The 24,160-nt window shown below is 33.9% G+C and overlaps 1 protein-coding gene across 27 annotated transcripts in view; it reads right to left on the bottom strand.

Annotated features, from left to right (window-relative positions):
• The window catches only part of Pax (paxillin), a 103,524-nt gene that overhangs the window by 16,229 nt on the left and 63,135 nt on the right, over positions 1-24,160 (bottom strand). For all 27 annotated transcript variants that reach the window (XM_073968286.1, XM_073968266.1, XM_073968276.1 and 24 more), the window contains 3 exons: positions 21,871-22,015; positions 21,715-21,806; positions 21,523-21,653 (listed from right to left, as the gene is read on the bottom strand). In XM_073968286.1, the coding sequence (XP_073824387.1) occupies positions 21,523-21,653; positions 21,715-21,806; positions 21,871-22,015 (368 nt within the window). The remainder of the gene's footprint in view (positions 1-21,522; positions 21,654-21,714; positions 21,807-21,870; positions 22,016-24,160) is intronic.

Below are 24,160 nucleotides of genomic sequence, written 5' to 3' on the forward strand. Positions count from 1 at the left end.
AAAACAAGAAACAAGGGAACTGATGAAGATCTGTGGCGAGATCTGAAACTATAGTCTTCCCTGCCTTACCCCTTGGTAACATCGCAAATTTTTCCCATTAATAAATTAAAGTTGCTTTAATAAAATATTAAAACAACGACTATGGGATTAAGCCTGGCTATTTTGAAAAACAAAATAGAAGTCATCATCCCAAATAAAAAACGCCAACCCTCCCAAAATAAATTTGAATAACCTGACGTGCTATCGTGGTTAACAAGTTAGTCTCGATCTGACAGGAACGTCATTAATTCCTGCTATGTTTGTATACTTCCTTTAAATGTGGCGTTTTACCATACCATCGAACAGTGAAATAAAAGTAAAATACCATAATTTTCCCACATATGTCAAAATTCGAAAGCACCAGAGACCTAGTTCATAATATAACACTAGAGACCCCTAAATACAGCCTGTGGAAAATCATTAATAGGGTTTAGGAAAATATGTACGAACATACTACAAGGTTACGTATGAATGTATTTGTATTTAATTAGATACGATAGATTGTTTCGGATTGAGGAAAATCAAATGATTTCCTTTTCGTACAGTCGAAGGTCATGGACAAACATTCACCATTTCTGTAGTAAATCATACAACAGTTTATAATTATTTGTTTAAGTGATATTCAGGAAGTATTAAAAAAAACTGAAAACTAATTAGTTTGGAATGAAATGTCTAAGCCCATAGAACGCTTACAATACACGTTTTTTGTGATTTGCACACCACCATCTCGTCAAATGTAAACTTGATAATTCAATTAAGCGAATTATTTGTGTTATTAATAGTTGAAATAACAAGAATATCCCACCCAACAACATGACAAATTGTGAACATTCTGTCTTCAAGGTATTTAATATGCGGCGTTGGCTTTATTTCATGATGACAGCAACAACAGCTGTAAAATTTTGCCAATATTTCTTTAACACGAGGGATTCCAGATTTTCTATTCGGGGACACGAATTGATAAACATTGATACATATACATATGTATGTTGATATACTTTAGTTGAAATTTCCCAACGAACATCCCTTTTCAAATCAAAATTAGCAACATATGTAATATACAAAACATTGACATCAATTAGAATTAAAATATTCCACAATTCAAAAGATATAAGGAATTCCCCAAACAGAAAAAAGGCCATAAATGAAGAAAAACACTTTTCACAAGACATGGCCAAAACAACTGCTGTTGTTGCTGCGGCACCAATAATGCTAAAAACGCTGACGAAAAAAAAATCAAAACATTGCCGGTGGCACACGTTACTCTAAAAATTTGCAAAATTATATTTATTGCCTTTAAATGTTTCCAAAACACAAAACTCATATGGAAAACAAAAAACGTCAATATCGCTGTACGTGTGTATGTGTGTGTTGGTCTGATCTTCAGCAGAGAGATGCAGGGAAGCGGAAGTCATTCTGTTTGTTGAAAACAAACAAGTAGATGTTTCGAGACATCGACAATGAACCGACAGACGACCGAACGGCTGGTCAATGCCAAAACCCGCCAAAATTCGTAGTTTTTTATCAAGTTTTGATGGAATCGCACAATCTTGCCAAACGTCAGATATTAAACAGATTTTTGTTTTTGCTTCTTGAATGTATGAAGGTTACGCATCATCATATCAATAATTAGCAAAATATTCTGTAAGACGTTTAAAGGCCTTAAGGAGGATACATTTCAACAGTCGGAAACAGATAAGCTGCTGAACCACAATACTATCGTTAGAAATTTAACTAACTAGGAACATTCGAATGGTACTATCAGATTTTATTTTAATTTTTAGATTTGTCATGGTCAACAGACGCGTTTTTTTTTTTTTGTTGTTTAGCAATTTTTTGCAAAACACAATCTACAAAGACAACAAAAAAATCCTCATTTTCTCATTGTGCTTCAATGGCAATGAAAAATATAACAATAATAAAATAAGAACAAAAAGGAAAACTAATAAAATTAATTAGATAGATGAGGGCAATAATCGTATACAAATATGTACCTCGATTTGTGACTTCAAAAAATTATCGATGTGGCTCAAATCTCCTTACTAACAAATTATTTCTTCGAACTGTGTCGAGTAGCGTCCTGTTAAAAATTGGCTAATTGTTTACATTACATTGGTAAAAAAAACAGTGAAGACAGTGATAATTTTGTATTTTTTATTCCACCCATGAGCAAAACAAACAGAACCTGCGATTCAAAATTACAGCGCCAACTTCGTATGAAATGTGTGGCCTTCAAACTACAACGGAAATATCTTCTTATATATAAGACAATGTGTGTTTGTTAGTGTGTATGTATGTTCCGCATAGACACAAAAACGGCTGAACCGATTTTCTTGAAAATTTCAGAGAATATACAGGGAACACCCGTGGTGAAAATATGCCTTATATTTTTTTGAATTTCGGAGTGGGCGGAGTACCTCCCCCATGCCCTACTTTTTTTTAAAAACGCACGCCCACATTTTAAATATGTTATATATCCAAAACTACTGAACCGATTTTCCTGAAAATTTCAGAGAATGTACATGGAGGTCTCGTGTTTGAAATAGGCTATAAATCTTGTTGAATTTCGGAGGGGCGGGGAACTTCCCCTATGCCTGATTTTTTAAAAACGCTATTTTAGAAAACTGAAACGAGCGATTGAATTAATTCTTCGGAACTTCCACCCTCCAAACCACCCCGTTCCGAACTTCCACCATCCGAACCACCCTGCTCCGAACTTCCACCCTCCGATCCGAACCACTCTGCTCCGAACTTCCCTGCTGCGAACTTCCACCCTCCAAACCACCCCGTTCCGAACTTCCACCCTCCGAACCACCCTGCTCCGAACTTCCACCCTCTGATCCACCACGCTTCGAACTTCCACCTTCGGAACCACTCTGCTCCGAACTTCCACCCGCCGATTCACCAATTCGAACTTCCACCCTTCGAACCATCCTTCTTCGAACCACCCCATTCCGAATTTCTACTCTTCGAACTTCCCCTACCGAACTTCCACCCTACAAATCGATTTTACTCTTAAACTATACTCTATTTGAGAGTTTAATAAAATTACATATCTATATATAAAGAAGAAAAATGTTTGTACGTTAGTTTGTTTGAAATGTATGGACTCAAAAACCGCTGAACCGATCTTCCTGAAAATTTCGCACTATATCACTACATGGCCTGAAAGTAACACAGACTATAAAAATTTCTGAAATTCCACGTTGATTTTTTATGGAAATATCTATAGAATGGTAGCAGATAATGTCTCCAAATTTTGGATGTGTGAAGGAATTTGGTCTATAAATAAATTTGCCAAAATATATTGAAATCGGTTCAGATTTCGATACAGCTGCCATATATATTTTCGTCCGATTTCATGTATTTGATGCACCAAACACGCTATATATACCCGATTTTAATGAAAGTTGGAATGTGTGACGAAAATTGACCTACAAATAAATGTATCAAAATATATTTTACCTTATTCGGGGTAGCGAAGCGCACAGGGTTCAGCTAGTTTTATATAAAAGACAATGTATGTATGTTCCGTATAGATTAAATTTTGGTTGTCTCTCCGACCCTAGGTTCTCATTTTGGGGCCTAAAGACCCGAACACGCCCACTTTTTTAATATGTTATATGTCTGAAACTTCTGAGCCGATTTTCCTAGAAATTTCAGGGAATGTGCCGGGATCATCCTGGTGAAAATAGGCTGCATATATGTCCCCTGGTTAAAATAAGCTATATATTTTGTGGAATTTCGGCGGGGATTGAAAATTAATTCGTTAGACAATGGTGGTTGTGTCTCCGACCCGAGGCACTTATTTGTGGCTTTAAGACCCGACCACGCCCACTTTTTTAAATATGTTATATCTCCAAAACTTCTAAACCGTTTTCCATGTCATTTTCAGAATGGTGGAAAAAGGCTATATATTTTGTACAATTTCGGAAGTGCGGGTTATTCCCTGCGCCCAATTTTTTTAATGCGGTATATATGTAAAATTTACAAAACATAAGACCTTAAATATGTTACAAATCAATGGAAATACCAGCTATTATCCATAACGAAGCTGTGGTCTTATTGGAAAGCGAGTGTTTAAATTAGAAGGCAACATATCGACAGCTATAGTTTCATCAGGTATATAAGATATACATTATAAGAAGGTGGAAGGACGACACCAACATTTCTGAAGATTTTTTATTTATAGTCACTTGCAGATCCCGACTAATTAACCATGCAAAAAAATATAAAATAATTGATCGGCTATGGAGGGGTTTCTCTGTCATCGAACTTTTCTTCTTTCAAATGCATTTTTGTTTTTTTTTACAACAACAATGAATATTTGCCCATTTAGTTGTGCTTTCATGACAAACGCTTAGCGCCACCTTTTAATGAGTTTCGCTAGATCTGAACGCTAACACCTTTTTCTTTGTGTTTTTCAAGGACGTGGGTTCAAGCCCCAGCCTGGCTCAGCTGATTTTATTTATTTGAAAATTTTGCCTATTAGGGCGAAGATCATTTTTAATATTAATTTTAATTAATTTCTCGTTGAAATCGAGCTTAATGTCCGTTTATTTTGAAAAAAGAAAGCCGAAAATTCGAACCCACACAACATCCACTATGTGACATACATGTTCCGCCTTTAGTAGGGCTCTTCAGACATATCCGGCTGTGGAGCGGCTTCTGTCATCGAACTTTTCCTTCTTTCAAGTGCAATTTTTTTGTTTTTTACAACAACAATTTATTTTTTTAAATATAAAATACGTTTTAAAATTAAAAAACTACTCCTCAGTTTTTCACAAAACTCATATAAAAACTCATTTATTTCAAGAAATGTCCACTTCTCAGCAAAAATTCGGATCCGTTAGTCTTTACGTAATCCATTACAAAGCAATGTAAACAAGCTTATTTTCGCATTACAAGTAATCTGAAAAGTAATCGGTTACTTCTTAAAAAATGTACAATGCAGTGGTACAGTGTGTGTGTGTCCGACTATAAATCCTAGGGTTGTGTGTTCAACGCTCTCCGTCGGTTTTTTTAATTAAAAAATAACAGTTCGTGGTGCACATGTGCACTGCACATTTAAGTTCTTAAGCAACCCTTAATATTCGTGTACGTGGCATAGTGTGTAGTGTCTTTGGCTAGAAATTAGAGGGTTCGTGGAAGTAGGAAGTGTGATGGAAGGAAGGAACAAACACTATACATCAACTATTCTAAAAATAGATTTTTTTCACCTTACTTTTCAAGTTCTAGTGGCCACAGAATAACTAGTAATTCTAGTGGTCATAAAATAACTAGAAACTGAGTGCGACATGCCCTTGTAAAAATAATGGGGAAGAAAGGGGGTTTGTGAGTAGTTACGCCTGATAAAAATCCCTTACAAACCCATGATTTTGGGTTGTGTAAAAAAAGCTATAATTCATATGGAAACTGTATGGAAAAACACACATTTTATTTTAGCCATGTAAATTTTCAAAAGAGTTAAATGGACGGAACGGGATGTATACAAAATATATATGGGCTGAAAGAGAACAGTCTCAGACATTTTTTTCGAAAACTAAACTTTGTTGCATGCTGTTCCCTAAAAGTTGAGTCCACAAATGTTGGAATTTCATTAAAATATAGTACCTGAGGAAAAATCTATTAAAGCGGTTCTTAAAGGCTACAATCCTACCTATCTAACAAAAAACAATGAACACAATATATATTCTAGTTTCGGAGAATTAGCTATTTTTTATCCAGAAATTTGCAAAATTTTATTTTTTTCAAATTTTGACCTAATTTTTTGGTTTCATTAGTTTCAATATGACTTCTATGGGCTCCCATATAGGAATTAACAATTGGCGAAATTGGGGGTTTGGCCATCGATTTCTGGACCATAGTGCGGTAATATTGTAATATTTTATATGTTTCCTTCTTTAATGGTTTCGTTAAATAACTGTTTCAGTTTCGTATTATTGCAGAAATACAAAGGATAGTTGTTAAATTAAGACACTGTTATTTCAATGTGAAAGGAAAAAAATAAAATGAAAACAAAAGAGGAAAAAATACAAATACATTAAAACAACTTGTGCTAAAAATATACCAACGTTTTTATTGAAAAACTATATTTAAAAAAGCACGAGCGGCAATATTTTTTCGTTTTTTTTCTCTTCACATTTTTAATATACTCCTCCTTCACATTCACGGTAATTCTCGGTATGGAAGAGGAGGATGAGGAGGAGCAGTGGAATATCTCGAAAAACGACAGAGCTTATGATCGTGATGATATTGTCGGATTGTCGGTGGTGGTGATGATGACGCTGCTGGCGCGATGATGCCGTCCACAGTAGTATTCATGTTAATAATGGTGGCCGTGTGCAATATTGTTTATATTTCTATCGTCCATTATTTATTGCCAAAATTTGTATCATTGGCTAATAATGAGCGGCCGGTTGCTGTCTTTATAAAAAAGAAACAACAACAACACCATCATATAAGAAGGAAGGGTGGGTGGACTGGTTGTTGGATTGTTTAGCTAGATGCTGCAAAGATATTGCCTTCCCTTGTTCTTTCAGACAAACACGAGAAACGGGCAGACGTTTGTTTATCATAGCATTTACCGCGTGCTCCTAGCCCGTTACATTCGTTCATTCATCTGATGTGTAGTTTTAGAGGTCGTAAAGATATTCTCACATTTACAATGTTTTTGGAAAAAAAATTAGCAAAATCAACGTCAAAGTCGGCAATATTTTATGTGGTGCGCACATAAATGTACTTGGCAAAACATTTATAATAAATAAATTAGTATTGAAATATTAAGCTGAAGAACTTTAAAATTTCTTGCAATTTCTCACTAAAATGCACTTCTATATACCGAAATCAAAATTGTCATTTACTGTATCAAGAACCATTAAAAAACAACAACAAATTCTTGAGAAAATCAAACGCATGGAGGAAAACAAACGTAACGCTCTGAACATTCTGCCTGATATTGGTGTATAAATATTAAGTTCGGAAGAATGAAACATAACTCCAAGACCATAGATAATGGATTAAAAAGTCGGAATCGACTTAATAATACTACGTGACTTGAATATCAAGAATCGTCAAAATAAACAAATGTAAAGAGTAACACAAAAATGTTGTATACGAAGAAATCCCAATGTTTTATTATGTTCCAACAAGAGCTTTCACATCAACATATACAACATGAACCTACAATCTTGTGAACAGGCTTCACCCACACAACCATGTCAGAAGAGATATGCATAATACAGAGAGAGAGAGGTGCAAACGGGAAGCTGTAGATCAAGAAGCCCAGGCTTGGATAACATTTACACTGACGGAGTTGCACAGGCAGTACTAAAATGTGAATACCGTACTCTGAGACTACTTCCATCTTTCGCAGGAGTGAAGCACTAGCTTCCAAGGCAAACACCTTGGACCTCAAGGTCTCCGAGGGGAGTGGCTGCTATTACAGCAGATGAGCATCCTCAACCCAAAGGCAAACACGATTTTGGTACAATTAAGATCAAGATGGAGCATTGACCTCAATTCGTATTGGGTTCGAATTGACAGTCCGATATCCAACACTTGCCCTGACTGGGTCCACGCGATACGCTACATCTTTTTAACTGCCCTGCTTAACACTCTCACCTGTCTCCAGATTCTTTATGGACGCAGCCAGTCCACGTTAAAGAATTTTTGAGCCTGGACACAGAAGAATCGCAACTAGATAACTGAAATATATACCCGAATGAACATATATGATTTGCTACAACAACATCAACATATTCTGCAATAATGCAAGCACTTGGAGGAAAAATATATGGCATAATTAAATGCTTTGTGCACAGGGTTATACGGAAAGACCAGCTGATTCCCTTCAAGCTATCAAATTCGTAGCAGTTGTGAAATGTTCATATGAACATTTTGACAGATTGAACGTATTTCAATCCCAATCGTCATTTTGTTGTAGTTCTTACATGACCTTACAAATAGTCTATAAGTTACGCCGTTTTTGCGAGCAAAAATTCCGTAACTCATGTGCCAGACACTTAAAATAACACATGAAAATATTTTAGCTTTTAGGAGAGAGCGGCGGTGAAGGTGCTCCCTTTCTCCCTTCTTACCAATAAGCTCAAAACATTTTCATGAAAATTTTCATAGTCTGGCACAAGACTAACTTTTGAAAGGATAAAGGTATTTTAATATTTTTGTAATAAACAGGGCAGTCTGAATTTTTAGAAAAGAAAATAATTTTTTAAAGGTGACATTCTCTTAAAATCAATATTTTGAAACTTTGAACATTGCTAGAATCTTTTTATTATGGAATATTCTCGCCGAATCGACAAAAATATTTCCATTTTGGACATAAATATGGAAATAAAAAATTGTGAAATTGGGGAAAGAGAACAAATTCCGCACGGACGGCACTGATAACTACAAGTACACTTCTGCGAATATATGTATCTGTGTTTGCTTTTAGAGTTCAATCTACTAAAAATTTAAATTTGGTTATAATATGGTTATAATAATTATTATTACACAAACATCCCAGAAGGGACAAGGGAGACTTTTTCCATATCAATTAGTGCACCCCGATCCATAATAGCTCAATGATATGGGACCTACTTTTTATCGCAGAGTCCGAACGGCGTGCCTTACACGACATGTAGAGAAGTTTTACATGGCTGAAATATATAGGAAACGTCGACCCCATTACACTGAGGGGTATTTTACCATTGCACCAAGTTGGCACCCGATTACAATATGGTATTGAGGAAAAATATTTTGTCTTCTGAAAATGCTACAGTAATTTATTTGACCGTTTCTAAAAGGCAACAACACTAGTCTATCTACTTAAAATGACTATTGACTATATAGGAATAATAGTTTACTATAAAAATTTCTTTATCCAAAAATTCGCAAATATTTTCCGTCCGTCCACAGCTTCCAATATATTGACTTTATTCTCGAATTCCAAATATAAATTAGGAATCAGTGATGACAATAATTGGGATTTTCTCCAGGATAATCGAAATCTGACTCATTGTTCTCCCAGTTGAAAATGTGAGATTATAATATAATTTATAATACTTTCATAAGATCGACTACAGGAACAATAATTCTGTTATAGACACCTAAGTAATAAACATTCTTTAGGACATAAAATGGTTTCTATATATCCAATAATTTATACATGGAAACAACTGCAAATATTGCATAAATTATTTAATTTTTCAGTTAATTTAATTTTAATTTTTCTTTTTTGATATAAATACAATTTTTATGAAGTCATTAATCGATGTTTATCACATAAAAATAAACACTTCAAAACTAAACGGATTAATTGTGTTCATAATCGGTTCGATGATAACATAAATAATGTTGATATGTATATCTAATCTACCGTAAACATGCGTTATGTATAGCAACAACAATACACAATATGGTCATGACAGAAATGAGAACATACATAAATACAATGAAAAGATGTTACTGAATTGGTCAGCATCCAAGAACAGAACAACGTACAACGATCTATACAATTCAATGACATTGACGACACTGACTCACGATGTAGAGAAGAATTTGATATCAATGAAATATTTGTATCCTTGATGGGGAAAAAGGAAAATTAATAATCAGACAAATAATATATATTTAAGAGTTTATTAATTTCTCTTTCAAGTTGAGCTAAATTAACGAAGATATTTTTGAACATGAAAGTGGAAAGCCAAAGGGGATTCCAGCATCCACCAAAATTTCAGGCATAACGCGGAAGTGACTTCTCTGGCAATACTTCTAATCTTGTATAGTAACGATGTTATCATAATATTGTATATGCGAAATACGATAATCAAATGAGAAACTACTTATTGAGAAATCAAAATCATTTTCTTCATTCCGCCAAATAACTGATGACTTGGGGCGCTTATTTCATTTGCTGGAATTGAACGTGGTATATATGGAAGTGTTTGTCTGAAATCTAAACTGAAGGATTCATGGACTGTTCTAAAGCTTCTTTGGAAATTTTATGTGCCATAGTACATATGTTCCAGATTATAACTTCTATTTAATATTGCATGTGTCCCCACTTCATTCAAATGAATTGTCCAGTGGCTACTTAAAATCCAACTATGCCGTGACTGTGATGAAGCTAAACCTATCGATATGTTGCCTTCCGTGTCAAAATTTATCAGATCGTAAACGTATTTCCATTATTTCCTGGAGTGTCCAATTAAAAATTCTCCCGAACCGTTGTTAGTAGCGGTTGTTATTATGTAATATACACATAACTATTAATAATTTTAAAGTGGTAGATTTGTAGATACATACTCTTACAGATCATTCCAGTTATAGTTCTTTTTTCATCATGAACATCCCGATGAAATTTGTTCATCTAACTTTTCCTCTTTCAAATGCAATTTGTTTTTTTACAACGCTGAAAACGAACCCAACGAGAAATTAATTAAAAAAGGCAAAATTTTCAAATAAAATAAAAATCAGCTGAGCCTGGCTGGGGTTCGAACTCACGTCCTTGAAAAACACAAAGAAAAAAGTGTTGTCACGGCGTGTTAGTGTTCAGAGCCAAACTCATAACATTCAAAGACTACGCTAAGCGTTTGTCATGACTTGTAAAAACAAATTGCATTTGAAAGAGGAAAAGTTAAAACCGTTAATTTTTTCTGAATATTTTCTTTTGGAAATATATTTCCTGGAATGTAATACACAACTCTTCATTGTTGTAAAATGCCTCTATGCCGTTGTTTTCAGTACATTTTTCAACGACGATTTAATAAAAATGTCAATAATGTAGTGAATTCCGAAATGCGAGAATAAACTGTTGGTGTGAACTGTGTTTAAAATACGTGTTGTAAAAGATATGATGCAAAATACCGCTAAAACAACATGAAGTAAGAGTAAGTTAGAGTTTCAGAATGTTCTAAAGAATTGTTGAAAACTTTATTTGGAAGATTTTTGCAAAAGGTCACTTGGTTCAACTACCAATAGTTTAGCCGATACTGACCAGAATTTCAGCAATTATGTAAAATTTTCTATACTTTATAGATTTTTATGCCCTAGATGGAGTTTTTCTTATGTGGTCTTTTCAAAAGATAAGTTCTACTAGTTTATGGCTACAATATTGCTAAAGACAGCAAGGCCAAATTCCTATTCGTTTCTGAGATACAGGCCTGATAAATGCAAAAATGTGTAGATTTAGCCCGGTTTAGATAAGGCCATAAAATCCGAACTAGATCTGACAGGACAAAACCCTACTAGGGCTTTTGTAGTCTAAATATGTACTTTCAAAAAATGCATTTTAGAAGTTGTTTGCATTTTCAGTGTTGCATAGTGTTATCCAACGTTTCAGACCTGACCGGAGGGTTGTCTGCTCAAGTCCTCCATGCTGATGATCGGCAACTAGATAGCTGTTTCTGACGCTGGGAGGACTAAGGCCTCAGGGGTTTTTGCTGCAGACGACAAAAGCGTAATCGACCTGCACGATTCACTTTTGCTGGCATCCTTGCCTGTTGTCCATGTTGTTAATATTATTGCAAATAGAGCCCTAATTTGATATCAAGTTAAAGTTTCTGAGAATCTGGTTTCCCAATTTCTACCAATATTTCAAAAACTACATGGCAATTTTGGCATATAAATCCATTGCCAGTACAAAAATGTTGAAATTATATTGGCCATCGAACTGCACACAACCTGCCAAGTGTGTTGGTGGAAAATAAATATGCATATCCCTCAACGTGTTTCCCGATGTGGAAATTTTTATTGTTGCACTTTGTGTTGTTGTGACCACTTCCACATATGGAAGGAAGGAAAAAATACAGAACTTCGTTGCCAAATATTGTCTGTATTGGTTTACGTTTTAATATAGCCGCTATGTAACCATGCATCGTTATTTAAGGTATTCTTAATGCCTTGACCAAATCTTTAGATGCCACTAGAAAAAATCTTAAATCTTAAAATCCTTAATTATTTATACATTTTACCCCTTCTTATTAAATCGGTTCAAGTATATTTTGGCATTTTGGGTCGAAACACTTTTGCAAAAAATTGAAAGGATCGGTCAATATTATGAATTATTTCAGAAAAAACACACATTTAAAAGTGTACCCTGCGCCAAGGAAATTGAATATTATAATAAAAAAGTAAGAATGAATGCAAACATGTCGTAATCAATAGAATGAAAAGCCTTTCACAGCCTTTTTCTTTTGCACCGCTCGAACATAGTACGAAACAACTTTATAGAGAGGTTTTACACAGTCAAAAGCTCAAAAAAGTGCCACTTTTCTTTTTGGTTTAGAAAAAAGGTATGTTGAGTGATCTAGGAATCGAACTAACCATTGCTTCATAGTAGGACGCTGATTACTTTATATCTTTATATTTTGGAGAATCGTGGAAATATGTTAATTACATGTTTAGTAATTATTACGCATGGGTCTAAACAAGCCAGTCTAATATTGGTAGGCCTAGACACAGCAATCCTATAGAAGTTTTAATGATAGAATTTGGTATTCTGGGGCTTGGATCATATTTTTTGTGATAATAAGGATTCATTATGTGTAAATACTATTTTTAATTTGAAATTTTGCAAGTGTCTGTTTCAGGGGAATAAATTATAAAATGATTTTTTAGGTAAGTGGAATAATAAGGTTTGTTTATTAAAGTAATTTTACAATACAAAAAATAAAACAATTCATAAAAAAATTTATATTTCTGGAATATTATCAGCTAAATTATTAATGGTAATACATATTAACGACCACGTGATATACACTATGCAACACTGAAAATGCAAACAACTTCTAGTATGCATTTTTTGAAAGTACATATTGAGACTACAAAAACCCTAGTAGGGTTTTGTTCTGTCAGATCCAGTTCGGATTTTATAGCCTCATCTAAACCGGACTGAAACTACAGTTTTCTGAATTTATCGGGCCTTTATCTCATAAATGATTAGAAATTTGGCCTTGCTGTCTTTGGCAATATTGTAGCCATAAACTAGTGGAATTTATCTTTTGAACAGACCACATAAGAAAAACTCCATCTAGGGCATCAAAATCGATAAACTATAAAAAACTTTACATAAGTCCTGAAATTCTAGTCTGTATCAGCTAAACTGTTGCGATTTAAACCAAGTAACGTTTTGCAAAAATCTTCCAAATAAAGTTCTCAGCAATTCTTCAGAACATTCTGAAACTCTAAAATGCTTATTTCATGTTTTTTCAGCGGTATTTTGCATCATATCTTTTACAACACGTATTTCAAACATAGTTCACACCAACAGTTTATTCTCACATTTCGGATTTCACCACATTATTGACATATTTATTAATTAAATCGTCGCTGAAAAATATACTGAAAACAACGCGATAGAGGAATTTTACAACTATGGCATGTTCTGAAAAGTTGTGCAGCGAATATTTTTCCAAAAGAAAACGTTGAGAAAAAATTAATGGCTTTGGAGATATGGTGCGAAATATATACAAATTATGGAAATTTTCAATATTTTATAAAATTTGAGGCAATAAATGTAGTTTTTCGAGTTCATTATTTCCCCAAATATTTAATTATTGCCCTTATCTACAAATTTGCTTCAGAGGGAAGATGAAAATTCACATAGGTTACAGGAATATAGCCAAGAATTGCTTTAAGAAGTCAATATATAACCATGTTTAGATGGGGCCATAAAATCCAGGCTGGATCTGACACAACAAAACCCAACTAGATTTTTTTGTCGTTTTGGTCTGTACTTTCAAAAAATCCTCAGCTCAAATTGTTTGCACAAGATTACCTTAAAAATGTTGCACAGTGTATATACAAACAAACATATAGGAAAATAACAATCCCTCTTCTATCCTATCTTTCATTGAAACTCAATGTTAAACAAAATATTTGAAAAAAAAGAAAGGCAGACAGGCTGATGATGTACGAATATTTATTAATTGATGCATAAACAAATAAATATTTCACAAAATGAGAATTACTAAGGTTTATATAATAATTCATATGGACCACCACAATATGAAATATTTATTTTCAAAACATTTCATATGCCATTATGAAAATGTGTATGTATGTATACATATGTATTTCTTGTATAAATTATTATAAAGGTTTTGGCGAAAAAAAGATTTCGTATATTTTATCCTTGGTTGAAAGTCAAATACAATTTAATTAATTAGTACATATAGGGAGACACAGTTTTTTCCAATTTAATTTTTTTCTTCAAAATTCATATTATTTTTGATTGATACTCTTGCGAGTTGAGCATTATGAACTTAGGATTTTGTCGCAAAAGTCTAATTATCAAGTCATAATCGAAACTATTTTTTGAAAATAAATAACTATTTTTACAATAAATTGATGTATGATTTCCCATATCAAAATGAAGACCGAACTTTGGAATCGCACAAAGATACTGAAATACAAAAAAGTAGCCTTATGCTTAAAAATGCAACAAAAACATTAGCTTAGCTTAAATTAATTTTTTTGTAAAGAAACTTTATTTTCATTAACAACCCGGAATGCACAATTATACCCAAGTATGTACGTTAATTGCTAACTTCTTCTGTAAATGGACGATATGTACTCAACTGGGAAGAGTCTGAAGCTGGTGGATTCGACAGTTAAGATAAGTTAATTTATTTTAAAGTGCCATGTATAAATAATCTAAAAGAACTTCACAATTGAAACCACCAAATTGAAGAAATCCTTGAAATAGCCTTTATTAAATCGTAATTTTAGCATTCATTCAATGTTATGGGTGTATTTGTACACATATAAATGAAACGTCAGCCATGTAACAGTGTACTTATTATTCAGTCTATAATTATGAAAATAAATTTCTAGGTCCATTTAAGGACAAACTAAACGAAAATGTCGACCATGGAAATTCATTTGTAAAAATAATCTTCACAACTAATTCATATGAAAATGTAGTCATTTATATTTTTAGTTTCGTTTTATATTTTTATTATTTGATCAAAAAAGCGAGGAAATTACTCGTGTAACAAGATGGATTGCCCATTAAAATATTCGACATAAAATGGGACAATAATCTTGTGTTTGCGTTGACACAAATAATAGAAATCTACAACATGTGTTGTTTTTTTTTGCCTTTTTTGCTTTTCTCAAATTGTGCCGTTTAGTGAAAATTTAATTATGGTTCAACAGGTGATATCGAGAACATATCACAAATAAACAAACAATTATTGTAGTATGTTTTAAAGCATTTCTGTGGTTTCCACAGAAAACAATATAGGACTATATGTAATTTTGCGGTATGGGCCTTTTTAAAATTTAATAATTTATATGTAAGCCAAAACAAAGAATTATACAGTAGAATTCGGTTATTGCGAACAGGCGTTATAAGGAATCACGTTTACAACGAAAAGAGCTTTTTGTTTTCATTGTATTTTCTTTAATATTTATACACAGATCAAACTTCTTAAAACGACCACGATTATAAGGACAAAAAATTAACACCGTGAGTAGAACACTTCTTCCAATTTATTAAAATTTACAGGCCTGATTTTGAGCACAAGCTCAACTATATAATTTTTAAAAGTTGAAATAATTTTTTTAAAGACGAACACATTTTTAACGAACGGCGCACAGTGGTTCAGGAATCGATTTTCCTGGCCAAAACCCCAATTTGTTTGTCGTAATCGATTGCTAATTTCTATATGGGATACGTTAGTAAACATAATAAAACTACCCAGCCAGCATTTGGAAGATTGTTTTTTCAAAAATCACATTGAGGGGTCATTTTAGAGTCCTTTTGGTGATCAAAAAATGATTAAGTCGCTTGTATGATCAGAAAGGGACTCGAAAGTGACTCCCTGTAACGATTGAAAAGAGTTCAAATTAAAATACAACAAAAAATGTGTAGTAAACACAAATAAATCATTTAGGCGTTTAAAATGTGACTATTTTTTCGTTATTTATTGCCACATTTCGATCATCAGAAGATTGAAAAATGCTTAATCAAAAAATGGGCATCCAGGTGTTTGATCTTCTGATCATATTTTGAACAGATAGTTGATTAAATACTGATTGTTTTGTTTTATTTTTGTTTTGTTGAAAATAATTCTCATATACACTTTCTACAAAACTTTGATATAAATGTAACGTGTAATATTAAGAGTATACACATGTTCAGGCAAAGGGGATAATTAAAAGTCATAGCAAAGCAGAAAGACAACACATCAAAGGAAAGGAGCAAAAAACAAAGAAGAATAAAAAGAAAATTCTTTTAATGTTTTCGTCTAATAAAAAGACTCATAAATGTCTCCCTAAAGACTCATAAACGATAATAAACATGACTCAAAAAAGACTCGAAAAAGAGTCCCAAATTAATCAACAAATCCCAAATAAATGATTGAAATACGAATCGAAAAAGACTTTATATACCATCAGAAAATGGGCAAAAATTACTCGAAACTAATGCAGAGGAAGACTCATTTGTGATTTGTTTAGAAGAGTCGCCTGAGGTTACGTTTTCCTCCCGACAAAGGAGTCATTTATGATCAGAAAATGAGCTCATATTCCAGCTTTTTAATCGTGCAGTCGGATCAAAAAAGACTCGAATTTGATTAAAATTTTCAAAAAATGCTGGCTGGGTAAGGATCCCAATTTGGGTAAAGGTGTGGGTGTGGCGTGCTCCTAAAGTCGACAATTTTTTTTTCCCATTTTTGGAAAATACGTTATTTTTCCTCATTTCATTTAGCTATTTCTCGGAAACTATAACATATATTTTTTTTTTTTAGGTAGGTAGGATTTAATAAACGTTTCAATAAATTAGAGCGTAGCGTTTGCACGAAGTGAGCGTAATGAGTTATTTTATTTTTCCACAGGTACTAAATTTTAGTGAAATTTCAAATTGGTAGAACTTTTAGGGAACAGCATGGAAAGAAGTTCCGTTTTCACAGAATGATGAATCCTCTTTCAGCCCATATATACTTGTGTACCCGTCCCGTTCCTTCCGTTTAAGACTTTTTTAAATTTATTGAAATTATATGGCTAAAAATGTGTGTTTTTTCCATAACGTTTCCCATATAAATTATAGGTTTTTACACAAATTGACATTTTAAAATATATGAGCTTTTATATGATTTATGTATATGAGTTTTATAGTAACCTAAAAAGTATTTTTTCTTTCTTAATTTTGGAACAAACTTTAAATTTTTTAAAATTGTTTGTTTTGTTATGGTTGAAGATTCAATCATATGATTGCTTAAGTCTGGGGTATTCCCCCATTTGCTTAACTTCATCATTACTCTCTATTATAGAGGGTAATGTTTACAAAACGCACTGACAGCCTGCAAAATTTTCTGATTTCATCCCGGCGAAGGGAATTATCAATTGGCTTTTCAGTTTTTGAAATCGTCGTTGTTTGTTTTCACGGTTAATCGCACAAAAACAATGTTTTCTATTCCCGGTTACTGGAGGTTCCCGGTTACTACATTCCCGAATAATGTAAGTTCAACTGAATACCTAAATTCTGAAGTTTCCTCCAAGCTTTAAGTCAATTAAAATATACGTAACGTTTGTCAAATTAAATGTTGAGGTCTTCACCATAATTTTAATACAAAGAACTATGAGAGCTGATGAAACACTGAAAACGATTTATCACATTTTTCGACCATTTTTTACTTATAGGCTGACTTGATAAATGCAATATTTACATTGAAAACATTGACAATCTCATCTGAAGACAAAGTAAACATGTGTTGCAACACTGACATTGTAAAAAAAGAGACATGTCATTTTACTGCATTTTTGAACAATGTGTGCTTTACTTTCTTTACTTTTTGTAAAATCTGTTTGATTGAAAATAATTTTATTATTTTTTACATACCACAAATCTGCCATTTCTAATTGTTTTTATGCATTTTTCTGGTTTTCTTCGAAAATGTCATTTGGCATGACAGTACTAAATAAATGCCAATTGCGAGCGCAACACAAATGGTAATACTGCACACATTTGGCAATTACTGCGTCTTGTTGCATTTATGAAGTCGCAACGATGTCTATAAAAAGACATAGGGCCATTATTACGTGTTCTTTTACTATCTAATGGATTTGAAAACGCAAAATAAAACAATTTGGAGGCATTTAAAATATAATTTTTACATTGAAAGTTAATGCTAAGAAGCCCCTCCTTGAAATTCAATCATCACTTTTAACTTTAAATTAACCGGAACGCTATAAATATGTTCGGTAAATCCAAACTATAACAAAAGAATACTTATAATAATGGGGGATAGTTCATTTATGAAGTCAAGACGATGTCACAGCCAGCCATAATATATATTTTTTTTGTGTTACACAGTTTGCCACAAACTGATTTCAAAACATTTATGTCCTGTTATTTAAACTCAATTTTGAGGTCCCAGTGGCACGTGGTAACATATTCCAATTGTGTTCAAACTTCGACAATCTTTAAATCTAACAAACCTAAACACTTTAGGGGGTTGCCGCCTTAAAAAATCCGACATCGATTTTTATAAAACCACCCCAATCTACATCGCTGAGTGATGAATAAATTGAAAGATTTATTTATTTAAAAGAAAATTTGATGCTATTGCTTTGCATTTTTCTTCCTGGGTATAATACGTTTCATTGCCCACTCTAAGATTTGGAATTGTATTGGTCTTTTTAAGTACCTTGGATATTTTCCAAAATGGGACAAGGCTTTGCCCAAACTCGTTAACATTCTATTCCAATTTTCAATCCGGAAGTTTGATAAATTCTACAGAAATCATTTTATTAATAATATTCATTTGACATCTGTCATTAGGATCTCTATACCATTTCAAATTTCGCTTGTATATATTTCTGAATTGAATCATTTCTCTTATGTGTTGAGGAATTTGATTTAATTTAATCTTGAGTGCCACCGTGGTGCAATGGTATGCCTTGCACGCAGAAGGTCGGGGGTTCGATTCCCCGGCCAAGCAACATCAAACATTTTTCAACGGTGGCAAAATACCCCTCAGTAATGTTGGCGACATTTCCGGGGTATTTCAGCCTTGAAAAACTTCTCCCTAAGTGTTGTCTTAAGACGCGCCGTTCGGACTCGGCGATAAACAGTAGGTCCCATATCATTGAGCTAAATACGAATTGGGGTGCACTCATTGATATGAGAGAAGTCTCCCTTGTCCTCTATGGGATGTTGTGGAACAATGTTTTTTTTTTTTTTTTGTTTTATCTTGAGTTTACATTTCGGTACGTTTATTTCGATAGCATCTTAATTGATTCTGATATATCTTCAAATTATAGAACCTATTTTCAAACTTGTCAGCATTAAAGTTAAACTCAAATTTAACATGCAGATGATCGGAAGACAAATTGTTGAGTGCATTTACAGAGCGGATAGACGTAGATATATATGTAAGCAATATGTCGAGAGTTGATGATTGTCTCCTAGTGTCTACATACATAACAATCATACTGATTGTTAACAACTTATCGTAGATTAAATTTCCACAAACATTACTTCTTTGGCATCCCCAATTTTATTATATAAATCCTATGTAAAACATCATGGGGTTTCCCATTTAACACAGAACAGCAAACAAGCCTGTTTTATTGACATATTAGTATAACTACTTTTTAGCGACTAAGGTCTAAGGGATTTGACATATCGCGAGTTTTTATATTTGGTTATCGGGTAGGCCACTATGACCAAAAGCTTAAAAATGGGTATTTTTGTGAATTTTCCGGAGACTGTAATTCATCCAGAACTTCATAATGTCGGGTGTCTGGTTTAACTACTAACTATCGGGTTTGGGAGAACTGAAGGACTGGAAATGCGATTTTTTGGAATGCATATAAATTCTGAAATTTGGTATGACGGTCATTGTGGGCTGACAGGTGATTTTGGAAATACCTAATGTAATGGTACTAAATAAAGCTGGAATTAGTGGAATTAGTACTAAATGGTAATAAATTTGGAAATTCGGAATAGAGAGCTGGAATTCTAAATTTTGTCATCAGTGTCACTGGGTTGAGAAAGGAGGTGTATTAGAAATTCTAAATAGTACAAAAATCAAACACTTAGACATTTTTGAAATTTTTTAAGTGGTTTTGAAAATTGGCACTTAAAATGTAGGAAATGTTTAACATGTTTTTACAAGTTAAAGTCATCGGCATAGAATTGTAAAACTTGAGAAAAGGTCGTAGTATAGGAAAACTTATATTAAAACTAATTGGTTTTTGTGAACTCGAAGGCGGTTTCTATATCATGTACTGAAATTGAGAATTCAAACATGAAGTATCTTTTCAACTTCAAAATCTACAAAACACCACAGACGTTTTAATAAAATTAAGTATTTATAGCCTCTGAGTAACAAAGTCGAAAATTGCAGCCAATTGGAAAATGTCGATGCTATATTTAAATACCCTAATTCGAGGGTTACCGAGGAGCTATACGCCGACTTCTAAGCCACTTTTGGTGTGTTCACCATTTCCGCATTGTGACAAAACTTAACTTATTGCGTGTTGCACAATAAAGGGTATCATATAGTCGCCCCGCCCGACTATGATCCTTTTCTACTGGTTTTAGGATTTTTAATGGTAAACTAAAAATCGGAGAGGAAAGAAAAATTCTGCAGAAATGCAGAGTAAAAATTTTAAGTAAATGATAAAGAAATTTACTGAAGTTTTTCTTTGATTTCAGGTTGGAACCCATTTAGAGGCCAGGTGCGAGACAAATTGAATAATACTGTAATCAATGACTTAGTTGACTCGTTTAGGTATTCATCAACGACAAGATAGAAGTCAATATCCCTTATATCGTCACAGAAAACAACTTCGCTTACCTTGTCGCTCAACTTGTCGTGCACGAGTTTTGCTACATTTGTGTGAAAATGTCGTCGATGACAAAGGGTAGACAATTTCCAACTAGGTATTAAAACGATACATTAATGAACAATAATTACTAGCGGTATTACTCATGGTGGTAAAGTGGCATTGTATCTTGTACATGTTCTTAATATTGTATATCTACAACTATTTACAATACCACAACAACAAAATACATGAAAGTTTATTTTACCACAGGGGTTGTTAATTTACTCAACCTAAAAGTATTGTAAACATTGCAGTGTACTTTTACAAGGGTGTAGAACAGCTGATTGTTTTGCCGCCACTTTGTTGCGAGTTTTATTTTATGTCAGAGTTTTGTTTTGTGGTAGAAAAATTGGAAAAATAAAAAGAATAGAAGACGGCCAAGAAAAAACAATTTTTTATGAAAAAAGAAAGAATATCAGGCTAATGATTTGGTGAGAATGTAGAAAATTCATTCAAATATATGCATCTATCTTTTGTGGTGATTAAAATTATAAGTCATAACTGGTTTGCTGGCCTGTACATTGTTTCCGAGTTTTAATTGGACTCAAAATCACAATGTAATTTTAGTACGTTTAATTTGGATAAATCAAACTAAAAATACAATTCCTTAACTATATAAGATTTCTTAACAGTACTTACCTTAAAGTCTGAGAGTGAAGCCATTAAATCATCCAATTCTTTTGTGGCGGACGAGGCATATGCCTGATGAGATGCATTGTTGGGTGTGAATGAATCCTTCTGCCTAACAACTTTTTCTTCGACTTGTCTCACTGTAATGTTTTTAAGAAATAATAAAACTAAGAAACACACTTTTTATAATTCGACTATTACCTGGTCCTTCTGGTCCAGCAAGATTTTCTGTTTTAGTTTCACGTACTGTAATAGTAACATGTCGACCAGGCGTTGGGGATTTGCCACGAGCTCTGTGGAGAGTTAATGCTCAAAATTAATATAATATATGTATATAAATATAATCTGAAATTTTACCCATTTGGAACAGCGTATAAGGAAGCATTGTCCATTTCATTTAATAAGCTATCAACTGTGGGCCGTTCCTCTACCGATGCATAACTATTGTATGTATTGTATTTGGAAGACGGTGTACTATGGAATCCTGTCGGTCCAGAATTATCTGTAATACAGAATTAAGTTTGATATTATGCTAATATTGATAAACAACATTAAAAATAAATCAGAGAAAATCCTCCGTCAGTTTAAATGTGCCTTTTAAGGAGGTATGTTTTAGTTAGAAAATTTCGATATGCACAGAAACATTTGTAAATATCGTGCCGATCGTTAGTAGTGATCATACTGGCTCACTTCATGGACAATAAGAGAAGAAACAAACAAACAAAGAAACAAACTCATCGAGAGATTAAAGGGTAACTCGAAGATTTCATGATAGTGCTTTCCCGCCCTACAATTAGACGTTCTATGAGATGTTATAAAAAGCGATTCCAAAAATTATTGCAATCATTAGCCAGTACTAATTCACTACGTCACGTGAAATTATTCACTACTTCTGATGCCTGTCCAATCCCAAACTTTGGTTTTTTGTGGTAATACGATTTGTACGCTTTGAACAGCCAAAAGTTTAATTCGGGCAGAGGCAATGAAAAAGATAAGGAAAAAACGTATTAATTATATTTGTGCAATCCAAGGAAAGTAGATTTGTTGGGTTAGATGGACAATTGAACAAATGTGAAGGGCACCGTTTTAAGATACAATACGTTCTCTTTAGGAATTGAAAACATTGGGCCGATGTTGTGCCAGAATGGAAAGTGTTTGCCTAGTATGTTGCCGCTCACTGCCGGAAATTGCAGAAAGATGTTGATTTTGGACTTTATTGAACCATAGCCGCTTATGTCTTCGGAGATTCCCTGTTGATACCCGCTTTTCATGGTTTGGATGCCTTCACGATTGCACCCGAAGCCCGGACGGATGTGTCGGGTGGATCTTCTATCACAGTATTATGGCGATGATTATTGACACCACTCTCGTGAAGGCAACTCGGAGCGCCTTATTCTAAGTTGTTTGTAAATTTCTTCATTGTGCGTCGCTGAGGAAGGAAGTCCAGACTGGAGCTGCATCTCGCGTCCAGGAAGTGAAGAGTGACACGGATAACTTCGTAGGGGATAAGACAAGATTGCGCTATCGGACGGTGGCTCGATATCTGAGCACATACATCGTGAATATTAACGCTTCACCCAAAAAGGGAATATCATCACCGTAGGACATTTTCAATATATTTGCTTGTGGATTGGGGAGTTACGCAAGGTAAAGGTCGAACAAAATGACTTAAAGGACTCTGCCTTGGGGTACACCGATTTTGATCTTGCAATATTGGGACTTTTGGCCTTGGAATTCGACGAAGATTTGCCTACCATTAAGGTAATTGGCAAGCCAACGTGTAACATCATTTGGAAGGGTGAAATTCATGATGTCAGAAATCATCATTGAATGATCGACCGTATCGAACGCCTTGGTCAGGTTAAGAGCTGTCACAAATGTCCTATCTTGTGACCGTCGCTGATTAGGGTCATTCAAAATCTTGGTCGTTATCTCCTGCAAACATGTTGTTATGCTATGTGCTTCCCTGAAACCATGTTGGTGGGTAGCAAGATGTCGTTCCCACGACAATCGGATCTACGCTCCGGAACGACCCGAGTCTATCTCATCCAGGGATTGTCAACTCAGACACCACTTTATAAACTTCACTGGAAGTGAAGGAGACTGGTTGCAGATCTCTTTTGAGATTCTTGAATGTCTGCATAATGAATTGAACGATGGACGTTCAATGATTTGACAGAAGAACTGTGTAGCACACTTTTCGGCATCGGAACACTGGATGTTGTTGAAAGCATACAAGTAGTGCGATTCTCTAACTAATTTTTTGAGTTACCGACAAATGTCGGTAGAATTAAAATGCTTATAATTTCGGTAGTTAACGATATTTTTCGGTAAGTTAGCGACCAATAAAAAGTAGTCGTAAAGTTCTACCGATAGCAACAGTGTTGTCAACTTTTATTTGAACTTTTCATTCATAATTTTGCGTTTTAATGTTACCGATTTTTGTCAGTAACTCAAAAAATGTGTTAGAGAATCACACTACAGGGAGATTTTTATTTATATTAGAATCAAATAAACACTTTATTGTGGACTATATCTAAAACGAATTGATGTTGCAGTGGCTGAACCATTTAGAGCGCATGTGCTCTGCAACAAGCATTTCAATCTCGGTTCATCAGCTGGGTTTTCGGAAGGAAGTTGGTTATGA

The sequence above is a fragment of the Musca autumnalis genome, unplaced genomic scaffold (assembly GCF_047663935.1).
Source record: "Musca autumnalis isolate F117 unplaced genomic scaffold, ASM4766393v1 scaffold_2, whole genome shotgun sequence".
Lineage (NCBI taxonomy): Eukaryota > Metazoa > Arthropoda > Insecta > Diptera > Muscidae > Musca > Musca autumnalis.